The sequence below is a fragment of the Nansenia antarctica genome (genome assembly GCF_963989245.1).
Source record: "Nansenia antarctica genome assembly, chromosome: 1".
Lineage (NCBI taxonomy): Eukaryota > Metazoa > Chordata > Actinopteri > Argentiniformes > Microstomatidae > Nansenia > Nansenia antarctica.
Window position 1 is genome coordinate 73,365,898 of NC_137674.1, and position 13,790 is coordinate 73,379,687.

Genomic DNA, 13,790 nt, shown 5'->3' on the forward strand with positions numbered 1-13,790 from the left:
TGAGATGCTGTTCGGCTCTCTGTGGGGTGGTATAGCTGCAGGCCTTAGATAACACTGGAGTGCAGTTAAATGACTTATGTCAAATGATATTAGGGCTGGGTATCGCCACTGATTTCCCAAAACGATTCGATTCCGATTCACAGCTTTCGATTCGATTCACGATTCGATTCGATTCGATTCCGATTCGATCTAGTTACAATATACATTTTTTGCTTGAATATGAAAGAGATTCTCCGAACTAATGCTATAAATGGTTCAAGGAACCCTATAACATGTAGCATTGTTAAACATATCAATGAATTGACTCCAAAGCAGTTACATGAATGTACTTTTTATTTACATATGACTTTGCTTTTGTCCAGCTCATCTCTATCGTCACATATTTTAAATCCAAAATGCACCCAGACATCTGACTTTAAGCCTGGTGGTGACTTGAGTGTCCCTGCCATCGCCATGTTTTTAGATTTTAGTGTTGAGACCTCACGTTGCGTGAGATATGATAAATTCTTGTAGCGCGAGATCTGGCCACGAGATCTCGTTGCGGGTTGAAGCTGCAAGCAATTTTTATTATTTTTTTAAATTAAAAATAAATGAAAGATCGATCTCGGGATTTATGAATCGATAATCGCTCATTTAATGAAGATCGATTCAGAATCGGGAAATCGATTTTTTGAACCCAGCCCTAAATGATATAGTCAAACAAATTCCCCTTTGACACCTGTCTGTTAAGTCAAAGGTGTGTGTGTCAGTGGCGTACCGCAAAATCCCGAGGCCCCCCCGCAAGGTGGCGGCGGGGCCCTTTCGCAACGGAGGTTTAAAAAAACGTGCGTTTTTTAGAGTCCGATGCGTTATTGACGTTGCGAAATTTCGCAATATGCACTGCACTCTACATTCTAAATGCTTGACTAAGCAAAAGGTACAAACAAGTGAGAGCAATAGCCTATAAAACCAAATGGTAGACTACATCAGTAGAATGTATTATAAGTAGAAAAGTACAAGCTTTATTTCTTTTAACAAAGTGTGGTGTGCACAGCAGTGCGATATCTGTAAACATACAATCTGTAGACTCTCCGCTAAGGGTTGCCAGATGGGATTGAGAATTTCCAACCTAACCAATCTAAAAACTGCTAAATCCACCAAAAACCAGCCCATCTGGCAACCCTGTCTCCGCTGCATCAGAGTCTACTTGTTGCGCAAAATTGGCCAGGGTTTGTCAAATCCTTTGTTGGACATCTCGTTTCTTAAGTCCTGGTATATTGTGGCATTTCTTTACTGTTTGCCATCTGGGGCCTCATTCATAAAAAAGTACTTGAACGTCATCTTTGACTTTGACGTAAGCACATTTTTCTAAACGGACGTAAGCATTATTTATAAAACGAGCTGAGATGATTTCAACTTGCGTACGCGCTTCCTTCTATAAATACCAAACATACTTGGAATTGAACGCAGGTGAATGAGGTTTGTATTAACGCCCTGTGATAGCGGCTCAATTACAGTACATTATGAACTGTCTGTATTATATTATATTATAGCACTTGGCTTCATTCAGCCGCTATTTGAGCCGCTATCACAGGGCGTTAATACTATATTATAGGGTAGGCGTGCGTCTGGAAGTGGGAGAGGCCAGTAATACCACGTTCATTGATAAAATGACATAAGGGATGGAAAGGGGGGATGGCAGTTTTAGAAGGGGGATGATTTGGACAGTTTTTATTTCAGGGGGGGTGCCATTCCCCCTCATCCCGGCTCAACTCGAAATCCAGTATCATTTAGCGCGTGGCCGGGCAAGGTCCGTTGTGGAGCGCACTATAGTGTTATATAATATATAATATCCTATATTATATTAAATTATTATAGTGCTTAAATATAGGCATGTTGAAGAGAGATAGACAGCTCCGGAGGGATATAAAGAAAGACTGAAATACAATCATAAACATTAGTTCCCTTTAAATCTTGAATTAAACTAATTTTCTCGGCTGATAACAACATCGTTAATTGTATTACGAGCCACTTGCATGAATGACAGTAGGCAGAGCGTCTCACATGGCTGTAATAACTGCATAACCAGTAGGTGATTTGCGTACGCAAGTCGAAAACACGACGTAGGGATTTGATCGTTTCCACGTTCAAATCGACTCACATTGAAATTGTATAAATCACTACGTTGACGTGGATTTCTGCGCACGACGCGGGTAAGATCACATTTTGATCTAAGCACATTCTATACACGAGGCCCCTGGTCTAGGAATACCCAGGGAGACGCAGACAGCAGAAGTAGAATAGAATAGTAGAATAGAAAAAGAAACCGCTATATATAGCCTAACGCCCTAACCATGCTGAATTATGTACCTGTATGATGCACTGACAGTCTGTGACTGTGAACCTGGCCGGACCCTGCCCTTCTGCCTGAGTTTGAGTATGATGCTGCCCAAATAAATGTTGTTGTTTAGTGCTGTACGCTTTCGTGGTATTATATTGTGTGAATTATCATCTGTATGTTGTTTTTCTTTCACTCGACTAACCGCCGAGATAATACTTGAGACATGTACTTCCGTAAACTTTTTTTTTTTTTTTTTTTTACAATATCGGACCGACAGTCCCACATATAGCGGCTATAATGTCCGAATAGAGAATCTACCACCATCTAAAGAATGCTTATTGTACTTGTGTCCATGTTGAGAGTGAATGACACAGGGGCAGACAATCAGGCAGCAAGGTGCACCGAAGCGAACTGACGCTGAACCCCTCATATAGGGCTATTGGATACGGCTAACTATGTATATATTTTTAAATATAGGCCTATATATTAAAATTAAGGTTGACACAATGAAGGGCCACTTATTTTCTTTGTTTTATTAACTAAAATAAAAATTAAAAATGGCTGGGGCCCCCCCGCGGTGCGTCGCTTGCGGGCCCGTCCGCTACGCCACTGGTGTGTGTGTGTGTCCGTGTGTCCGTGTGTATGCATGCCTGTGTGTGTGTGTGTGTGTGCGTGTGTATGCATGCCTGTGTGTGTGTGTGTGTGTGTGTGTGCTGTCTATACACGTGCGCGCGTGTGTGTGCGCAGTTCTTCATGTGTCCCTGCCTCATCCTACTCGAAGTTATCGTCGTTCGAATCCATACATCAACAGAACTGTACGGAATCCTTCATATTTTCTAATGAACCTTTCCTACACTGCCAAGCATCCCCCCCCCTCCCCCATCATTACCAGACCTCCAGAGTCTGACAACGGTGCATCTGGGAATACCTCAGCAGTACCCAGCCTTGCCTATTACCCCGGCACTGTGTTCTAGAACACACTCCTTCCCCAAATCACCTCCATCATTTCATGTCCCAAAAAATAATGAAAACTCAGAGGCGGTAAAGACAGTGGTGTCTTCTTGTGTGTTTTACACAGATGGCGTTCAGAGATAGGGAGTGCAGACTGCAGAGCCTTGCCTCCAGCAGTCTTTTTGTTGTTGTTTTTTTTCGACAGCAATTTTGATCAGGCCAGACGGTGTCTTTTTTTATTTTATTATTTACGTCCACTTATATCACTACGTTATACGTCTAGATGTTCTGTATGATTCATCTGCGATATCAAAGTAACGTTTTTTTCGTCTTTGTAATTTGACTCTTGTGTGTTCCCTGAAGGGCCCCCTGCACAGTTAATGGGTCTGAACCACTGGTATCTGGTTCATCTGGAGTGGCGTGGTCTCATTGGTAGCCCCCGTTGTCTCTCTCTCTCTCTCCCCTCCTCAGAGCCTCATATAGACATACAGTACCAGTCAAAACGTTTGGACACATTTTCCCATTCAATTGAATGGGGGAAGTGTGTCCAAACTTTTGACTGGTACTGGTATCTCCCCATCAGTGGGTAGAGCAGACTGAAACGCATGAAGCTTTTCCTGCCAGAGGACACAATCACTCACTGATCTAAACACAACAGAGTCGGTACAGAGCTGGAGGATTAAGGATTTCCTGGTTGTTACAGCTGTTGTTGTACAGGCTGTTTACCTGGAGCGTACGTACAAGGAAATAATATTTTTGACTGCCGACTACTTTGGAAACGAACAATCTTTGTTCTGTCGCTAAGTAAGCATTGTTTTAATGCCGTCTCAAAAAACGCTCAAAAAATAAATAAATGATGTTGTTAATTGATAACCGTGTTCTTGCGGTGTTCTTGCGCAGTGTTATGATAACAGTTTGACGTTCTCCCTCTCGGCTGTCTTGGTTGACTCCTGTCCCTCTGTGTGTCCCTGTGTGTCCCTGTGTGTGTCTCTGTGTGTGTCCCTGTGTGTCTCTGTGTGTGTCTCTGTGTGTGTCCCTGTGTGTGTCCCTGTGTGTCCCTGTGTGTCCCTCTGTGTCCCTGTGTGTGTCCCTGTGTGTGTCTCTGTGTGTGTCCGTGTGTCCCTCTGTGTGTCCCTCTGTCTGTCCCTCTGTCTGTCCCTGTGTGTGTCCCTGTGTGTGTACTAACCCTAACCCTGTGTGTCCCTGTGTGTGTCCCTGTGTGTCCCTGTGTGTGTACTAACCCTAACCCTGTGTGTCCCTGTATGTTATTTTATATTCTCCCATCTCCTCTGGTTCTTGTCTCCCAGGCTTTATCTTATTGTTGCTCCTCAATATCCCTAGATCTTATATGGGGTCGTAACACTGTGTGTGCTGTCTCTCAGGTGGAGCGCATCGTGGACAAGCGGCGGAACAAGAAAGGGAAGTGGGAGTACCTGATCCGCTGGAAGGGCTACGGGAGCAAAGAGGACACCTGGGAGCCTGAGCACCACCTCCTGCACTGCGAGGAGTTCATCGACCAGTTCAACGGCCTCCGCCTGCAGCACGGCCACAGACGCCCCAAACCGCCCCGGGTCCCCTCGGGAGGAGGAGGAGGAGGGGGGGCTGGGGGGGGGGCCGCAGGGGGGGTGGGGGGCTCCGGGGGCCACCTTCTCACCACCCACCCAGACGCCCCCAGAGCCCGGACAGAGGCGGCGCGCAAGAAGAAAAGGACTAGCGGCCCCGGGGCCGCCGGGGTGAGGTTAGGGGGGTTGGGGGTCGGAACGGGGGCTACGCAGAAGCAGAGGAAGGTGAGCGGGGGAGGAGGAGGAGGAGGAGGAGGAGGAGGAGGAGGAGGAGGAGGGGGAGGGGGAGGTGGGGGGAAGCAGGCTGGCGGGGACAGGATGTCTAAAAGCATGACCTATAAGGCGGCTCCACCCGGGGGGCTTCAGTTTGTCCTTCCGGCGAGGGGGGGCCCTCACAGCGGACTGCAGAACGGGGAGGCGGACCCCCTGGTGTACAGGACCGCCGCCAGGACACACAGACTGCCCTCGGACAGAGGGGAGAGGGTGGAGAGGCTGCTGGGGGACGTGGAGACCACTGGGACAGCCCTCAACACCGAGCTAGGTAAGGGATCTGCTCAGGCTATACAGTGGGGGAAATAAGTATTGAACACATCAGAGGAATGGGCCAAAATCAAACCTGAATACTGCGGGCGATTAGTTACTTCGTACAGAAAGTGCCTTGAAGCTGTCATTACAAAAACAAAGTATTGAATTAATTTCAGTTAGTATGTTCAATAATTTTTTCCTGTTTCATTCCACTTTATTACACATAACTTTATTTACATATGGACAAAATGCTATACTTATTTCCACCACTGTAGGTTAAAGCATTAAATACCACACCCAGACAGTTTTGCTTCCTGGCTTTTCTTGAAAAGTGAAGGGGGTCCAGAGGGTTATATTTGACTTAAAACAGTAAAATTCGAACTCAAAAAAGCGTCAATAAGTATGATAAAAACGTAACTTCTTGTTAGACCCGACTTTCTGGTCAGACAGTTCTGAGGGCTGTATGCGGCATGGACTTTGCACGCTTGATTTAACCGCTCCCTTGCAACGCCTCCTATATCACACACACACACAAACAAACTCACGTGGCTAGCTACCTATGGCGCTATCTGAGGGAATCGGGTCTCATTCAGCCGTACAGACACTGAGCGCTGTATTAGGCTGGCTGACAGGAGTGGAACCCGACGTGGCCTTCTGCTGTCGTAGCTCATTTGCCTCAAGGTCCGACGCGCTGTGCATTCTGAGACGCTTCTCTGCTCACCACAATGGTACCAGAGTGGCTATCTGAGTGTACGTAGCCTTCCTGTCAGCTCGAACCAGTCTGGCCCTTCTCTGTTGACCTCTCTCATCAACAAGGCGTTTCTGTCAGCAGAACTGCCCGCTCACTGGATGTTTTTTTTCTTTACTGTACCGTTCTAGAGTAAACTCTAAGAGACAGTTGTGTGTGAAAATCCCCTGGAGATCAGCAGTTTTTAGAAATACTGAAATTCTGGCACCAACAAGCATGCCACGGTCAGAACCACTGAGATCACATTCTGATGGTTTGACGTGAACATCACCTGAAGCTGCTGGCCCGTATCCGCAGGGTTTGATGCGTTGCACTGCTGCCCGCACGATAGGATGATTAGCCAATCAACGAAACTCCACCATAGCCTAGCAGAGTTCTAATCTAATGATTAGCTAAATCATATTATCCAGCGCAGTTGTGTGGTGTTTGATTCTACAGCATCTCTGCTCAGCTGATAACAGCTGATGCTGTTATTTTGCCCTCTACAGTTTCAGCACCTCAGCTAAGTTTGATAACGGATGAGCGGTGGTATTTTCACTATATGGTGTTTAATTCTAAAATGCTTTGAATGTAGCTAGCTGGCTGCGTTATCATACATGATGTTCATCTATTAGATCTGCTCATAGTTCCGTCCTCTTAAGTACCAAGTGTTTAGCTACTGTTGAAGTGTGTAAGAGGGTCAGAGACCTTTTATTTGACTACTGCTGTGGAGGGTAACATGCCGAGACAACTTTCTGATTGGTGTATGCAGCGAGCAGAGACAACATGATGAAAGCACTCTCCCTGCGTTGATCCCCCTCAGTTTATGCCCAGTGATTGTATGTGATGGAAAATGGGGAAATGTTTAGATTGAATATACAGTTTGGACACACTTCCCCTATTCAATTGAATGAGAAAGTGAGTCCAAACTTTTGACTGGTACTGTATATCTCAAAATTGCAATGGAATACATTTCTCCTGCCTTTTTTGCTGATTATTGTATGCATACCAGTCCCCCCAAATAACAGAATTACAGGGCAATCAGGCAATTGACTTGCCAGACCCTTTAAAGGTTGTAGTTTCGATTAAAACGGACCGAGTGTGGCCTCGAGGCTTTTAGGGAGATAACTTTAAGGTGGAGAAGATAACTGTTTTACAGTGATTCAGTCAGGCAGCTTGTTGTCACGCCAACACACCAGCCCGGGCGCAAAGGAGATTAAAACCACAGAATTTTGAATTTGTTTGTCGTATTTTTCGACGTCGCCTCTCTTCCCAATCTGTTTTGGTTTTTATCCTTCACGTAATTACAGTGATTTGTATGGGATTGGAACATTAATTTTAGAATAATAACACGCTGTGTCCTTGCCTGTCTTAAGCCGTGACGGTGGTGGGATTGCACAGCGTTCAGCTGTACACTGTACACGGAGGAGGTGTAGACGGGATGACCTGAGGTCTGGAGTAGGTGACCACTAGTATAGGTGTTCTCGTGGCCTGGGGTGGTCCAGTGGTCTAGCACCGGTCTACAGTGCACACATATGCCCATGTCGGCATGGGTTCGAATCCGGCCCATGCCCTGCTGACATGCCCTCTCTCTCCCTTCTTCTCCTTACTTTCCTGTCTGTCTTCACTATATCTGGCCAATGAAAAACATGAGTGGGACTGCCCCACTCAGGACAAATTACTTAAAAGTAAAGGTGCTCTCTCTCTGACTCTCTCAGCTCCAGTGCTTCTTCTGCTGCTGCTGCTGAGTGTACTGTAATGAGGACACTAGATATCATTCCTGGGTCGCAAGTCTAAGCTGGCACCACCGAGTTAATCAGTACGCTAGCTTTCATGAAGTCACCTCCTCTCGGGTGAATCGAAACGGTCAGATCTCAGCGGTGTGTGGCCTCGGAATCTGGCTGCGGTCAACTCGTCGGGTACCTCTGTCGTGTGGATGATTGATGTTTTGGTTCCAAGCCCGACCTCAGTGCCATTAACACCGGTCGTCAATGTGAACGTGGCAGCGCACACACACGCATAGAAAACGGTTGTGGTTTACCAGATGAAATGCACAAATCTGTGCGATTTGTATGTATCGTGTTAGCGAGCTGGTTGTGAGAGCATGTTCAGTAATAGCCTATTTATCGTTAAGTGCTCCGATGTGTAATCTGGTGCCTCAGGCCATGGAAGTGAGAGAGCTTTGAAGACAGTTATTGTTTCGCTAAGCGAAACAGTGGGGCAGAATACTTAATGTATTGTGTTGTCAACTATAAAGACCAATGCAGGCACTTGGACAGTATGATTATTATTTTTTTGGGCTGAAACCCCTCGTGAAAGCCATCACAAATCTGTCAGTGGTCGAGGAACACTGCTTCAGTGTGTTTTCCACAGACAATGGGAGGCTTGGCTTGTGACTCATTGGTGGGCTCACTGTTTTTCCTCTCTCCAGCTTCAATAGACTCCTGTGGGTAAACACAGAGAATGTCGAGTCAACTCGCTAGCTACTGTGGCTCTACCTTTTAGGCTTTATATTCACGTCTCTCTCTCTCTCTCTCTCCCCCTATCCATCTGTCATGAGGAGGACCTAGCATTAAGGTTGTAACACCATCAATCAGTCTCCATGAGTCCGCTGATACATAGCTCCATTAATGTCACTTACCCTTTATTGAAAACGTTTGCTTCGATATCATTCCCATCAAATGCGAGATGGGGGGGGTATAAACGGGTTATCAGGCCCGGTGACGATTATGCCGTGACCTCAAGGTGTCCGGTGGCAGCGGGTGACAGAATCAGCAACAGAAACCGTTCCTCTCATAGGCGGCTTTTTACACCATATCTATATCTGCATCTGGGCTCATCCGAATGGAACATAGGTACTATGTGCACTTTGGTCTTCAGCTAAATGTTTCACCACGGTTTGTTTTTGTCCCCTGCGCTGTTTGATGGCTCTTGCGCTCGGGGGATGACGTGCATGAATTTGAATGTGGTCACGTCCGGATTTTACTACGGGCCCGGGCACCTTGTGTGAGAGAAGGTTCTAGAATAGACAGCTATTGCAAATGCAAACTGACTGCAAATTGACAGTTGAGGAATGTCAACAAAAGGTGACAGAAAAAGGTGATCCATGCTTGACCCTATTGTAGTCTACCATAGGCGCAGTAATGAGCTGGCACGGTTTGTGAATACGCTATGTCTGTCAGTGCAGCGCGTCTTTCAATAACTATCCCAAAGAGAACGAAGCTTATTCAAGTGTGAATAGGCCAGTGAATTTGAATATCTCCAGTGATAATGTGCTGGATATTTCTGAATTCTTCATGAAATATACACTATATGGACAAAAGTATGTGGACATAATTATGGTCTGGGGCTGTTTTCATGGTTTGGGCTAGGCCCCTTAGTTCCAGTGAAGGGAAATCTTAATGCTACTACAGCATACAATGCGATTCTAGAGAATTGTAGGCTTCCAACTTTGTGGCAACAGTTTGGGGAAGGCCCTTTCCAGTTTCAGCATGACAATGCCCCCATACACAAAGCGAGGTCCATAATGACATGGTTTGCCGAGTTTGGTCTGGGAGAACTTGACTGGCCTGCACACAGAGCTCTGATCTCAACCCCATCGAACACCTTTGGGATGAATTGGAATGCCGACTGTGAGCCAGTCCTTCTCGCCCAACATCAGTGCCCGACCTCATTAATGCTCTTGTGGCTGACTGGGAGCAAATCCCCGCAACTTTATTCTAGTAGAAAGTCTTCCCAGAAGAGTGGAAGCTGTTATAGCAGCAAAGGTGGGACCAACTCCATATTAATGCCCATGGTTTTGGAAAGTTTGGAAGTTCAACAAGCACAGGTGTGATGTTCGGGTGTACGAATACTTTTTTCCATATAGTGTAGGTATTTGATGCCCACAATGAATTGTCTTTATTTCACTGTCGCATAGAGTATGGGAGGTAGGGGCTCTTATTGAAGGGTTTGACATTTAAGTGTTTCCTCTATATGCATTTATTCGTGGCGGGCCGCCACGAATGAATTTCCTCCGCCACTAATTGATTCAGACAGTCCACTTTGATTCAGGCTGCGCAGAAAGGCAGCGAGTTATTATGACCGGAGAACAGAAAAAAAGCAGATTGAAGCTAGATTTAGGCCGCTTCCAGACCAACATTTCGTTACGATTTAGGGCGTAGTTATTTACAATATGTTACAATGTTGCAATTAACCTCGTCGTTTGTGTTCGCACTGCAATCGAGACTGAATCGCTCTCAACAGGCGCGCGGCGCGAGGCGACGCGCTTTCAAAACAGTTTTGTGATTGGTCCGAATTTAGCGGGACATTTGGATTTCTCTTTTAGCCCGTCGCCGGTGCCTTTAATCCCGTATGCGTATCCTAATCGAAAATGCAACATCATCAGCGACGACTGTGGGTTATTGCATTTACTGCTGTTCTCTGGTTCATGTTCTTATACCAGTGCTCAGTATAGAGTATTTTAAAAGAACATTCGTAATGTATGTCTCTGATGTTCATGGTCAATTAAATCAGCCTATTTTGTGAAACAAATAATGTTCCCGCTAATGGGTTAACCGAGCATTCTCGCACCTAACGTGCAAGCACCTAGCTTCGAACTATTCATAGCAATATGCGCGGGGCAACAATAATCTATTGCCTCTAAAATCACCACGAACAGAACGGCGGAGGTACGGGTAAGCAGGGCTCATGTTGGTGTCATCAAAGGTAAGAGTTGGTTTTCTTTAACTCAACTGATAGCATTACCTTGCTGTTGTTGTTTACCGAATGCTCCATCTGACTGTCACACTGTGATTTTACTTGTGTAAACAGTTAATGAGTAACGTTAGCCGGTTTTGTGCGTGTACTCTCACGTAGGCCTAATTCGTATTGATCTTTCTGTGTGTGTGTGTGTGTGTAATGCGCGTTCCGCATGTTCCGCTGCAGCTGTAGGATATATTGGTATTTGATCACCTTCTATATAAAATCACCTGCTCGGCTTTAATGACTTAACCGCTATTTAAGAAATTATAATTGTTGCCACCCTCTAGTTTTTGGTGAAACTACGTCTTTGTTTTGAGCGCCAGTTCGCGTTTTATGCGCGTGCACGCGAAAAAGAAACCGCGCGCGAAAGACAACCGCTCCGCCACTAATGTGAAAAATCCTGGAGGAAACACTGAACACCAATATGCCTTACATTACCAAGTAAGTTGACTGAGAACATGTGACATGGTCTGGTGAAAAGGGCCGCATGTCAGCAATTCACAAATCGCGCAAATGAGCAAAAAGCTTCTTTTTTGGGGGGTTAGCGAGCAATGGTATCAAAACACACATGGTGGGCAAACGATCAACATTTTTTGTTCGATCATCGTAACGAATTAACGATCAATTATCGATTAATCAATAAGGTTTTTAAAAAAAAAAAAAAAAATCCGGTTTCAGACGGTTTTGATAAAAAACCGTTTCTATTTTTATAAACCCCGGTTTTCGGTATAACCGAAAAACCGTCCATCCCTAGTTGGGTCGCAGTTCAGGCCCGCAGAAGGCTCCCTCAGAAAGGTGCAAACTTGTCAGCAGCAGCGCCTGCTGCGTATTGCTCCCCGAGGAGCTGTGCCATGGCGCTGACCGGAGGTCAGGTTACACTAACGTACGGGAACTTCCGTCATGCCGTACTGCGTTGCGAAATTCAATGCGAAGGCAAATGCAAAGTTCATTTCTCACACATAACGTGGACAAACTAATTTCCATTATTATTATTATTATTATTTAAAAATAAAAATAAAATAAAAAAAAACGATTATCGAGCAAAATATTTTGTGATCGACCAAGACCTTATCGATCAATTAATCGATCATCGATCATCGATGCCCACCCCTAGATACCACCGTCCATTCTAATAAGCCTGTCCTCTGATTTCTGCCTCCACCGTCCTGCGTCTGTGCTACGGTGAGTCCTGGATACTTCGCATTGACTCCTTGTTCTCTAATAAGGTTATATTCTCTACGTTCCAGGCTCTGCTTTAGCCAACGGCGGGATTACTCTGCACAGCTCCGTGAAGCGGAAGCTCGGGGAGGACAAAGGCTACGTGTTCGACAAGCGGCTGAGGTACAATGTGCGACAGAACGAGACCAACTGTCGGTTCCGCGACATCGTGGTCAGGAAGGAGGAGGGCTTCACCCATGTCCTGCTGTCCAGCCAGACGTCAGACAACAATGCACTAACACCAGAGGTAGGAGTTACCTACAGCACACACACACACACACACTCACACACACTCACACACACACTCACACACACGCATGCACACACACGCACGCACACACACACACTCAGACTCACGCACACATGCACACACACGCACGCACGCATGCACACACACACACCCACACACCCACACACACACACACACACACACACACGCACACACACACACACACACACACACACAATGCACCAACTCTTTCTTTACAACACACTAAGACCAAGAGTGACTGGACAAAAAATGCACCAGCCCTAGATGACCTAGTGACAACATCCTTCCCTTGTCAGCTGTTGGCTACAGTACCGCATTCCTCACTTTCTGTAGGAAGTGCTATAAATATACTGTATGCTTATGTTTTAGGAGCGCTCGTGCTCGGCGCTGTAGAGTAACGGGATAATGGGATTGAACAGCTGATAAGCGTCGCCTCGTTGAAGTATTCAGTCTCTAGTTTTTATTTCCGTGCCTGTCTGTTCTGTTGAACTGTTGATATTCAAGGATATCTTGATTTAAGCAGATTATGAATTGAATACCTCTCATATAGTTTTACATTTGCTAACAAAAGGCTTTTATTGACTTGAGGTAAAAACTCAAAAAGAACAGATTCTTTTTTTGCTCTTTTACACCGTTGTGTAAAATATTATTTCTGTCAAAGCACTGCTTCCCAGTCGTTTTCAGCAGTGTACCCATCTCAAACAAACTGCACCGTGGGACTTCTAAATGTGGGTCCATATCAGAAACAGCCAAAATGGGGAATCTCTATACCTGGCAGAGTTTCCAAATCACACAACACGAACCGAATTGAATCCTCCAATATCAGATAGCTAACAACAAGAGGCACTGTGGGGAACTGCTCAACAGAACACGCCAACTGACAAGCTGGCCAAACTTTTATACTCCAGGAGCCCTGTCCTGATTGGTGCCCTGGACGGAATGTCCCGCTCCAATCAGGATCACCGATGACACCAACCAGGAAGTGGCTTTGGAGCACACAGCCTGCTGGACAAACTAACAAGAGAGAGAGAGATACATTTTGCAACCCATTCCTCCAGTCCCACTACATCCTATACCTGCATTAGAAGAGCCATTCAAACAGGTGATCGTTCACTGTGTTGGCCCCTTGCCCAGAACCAAAAAATGGAAATCACTATTTATCAATATTTAAAAGTCCATCTGGTTCTAAGTTGCTTCCCTTTCCCCTAACACGCTGGGTTGTAACATAAATTATGTCTCGTCCAGGATATATCTCTTAAAATATTCACTGGAGCCAAAGGTTATGGATAACTTTGCATAGTTTGTTTTTTTAGAAAAATAACGTGGGCCTTGTGTGCAGGCTACAAATGTAACATGTTATTGTTTCATCTTTAATACTTTTCGTCTGATCCTACTCTTGGGAAAATGTATAGCTGCTGTAAGGATGATTTGGCGCAAATAGCAAATCACTTCAGGCTCACATATCCTAAATGG

General features: G+C 45.5%; 1 protein-coding gene across 1 annotated transcript in view; it reads left to right on the forward strand.

The window, feature by feature from the left end:
- The window catches only part of LOC308161467 (chromodomain Y-like protein 2), a gene marked incomplete at its 3' end in the record, with an annotated part of 43,191 nt that overhangs the window by 10,410 nt on the left and 18,991 nt on the right, over positions 1-13,790 (forward strand). Inside the window, exons 2-3 of the mRNA XM_080535490.1 lie at positions 4,654-5,374; positions 12,076-12,293. Of these exons, the coding sequence (XP_080391616.1) occupies positions 4,654-5,374; positions 12,076-12,293 (939 nt within the window). The remainder of the gene's footprint in view (positions 1-4,653; positions 5,375-12,075; positions 12,294-13,790) is intronic.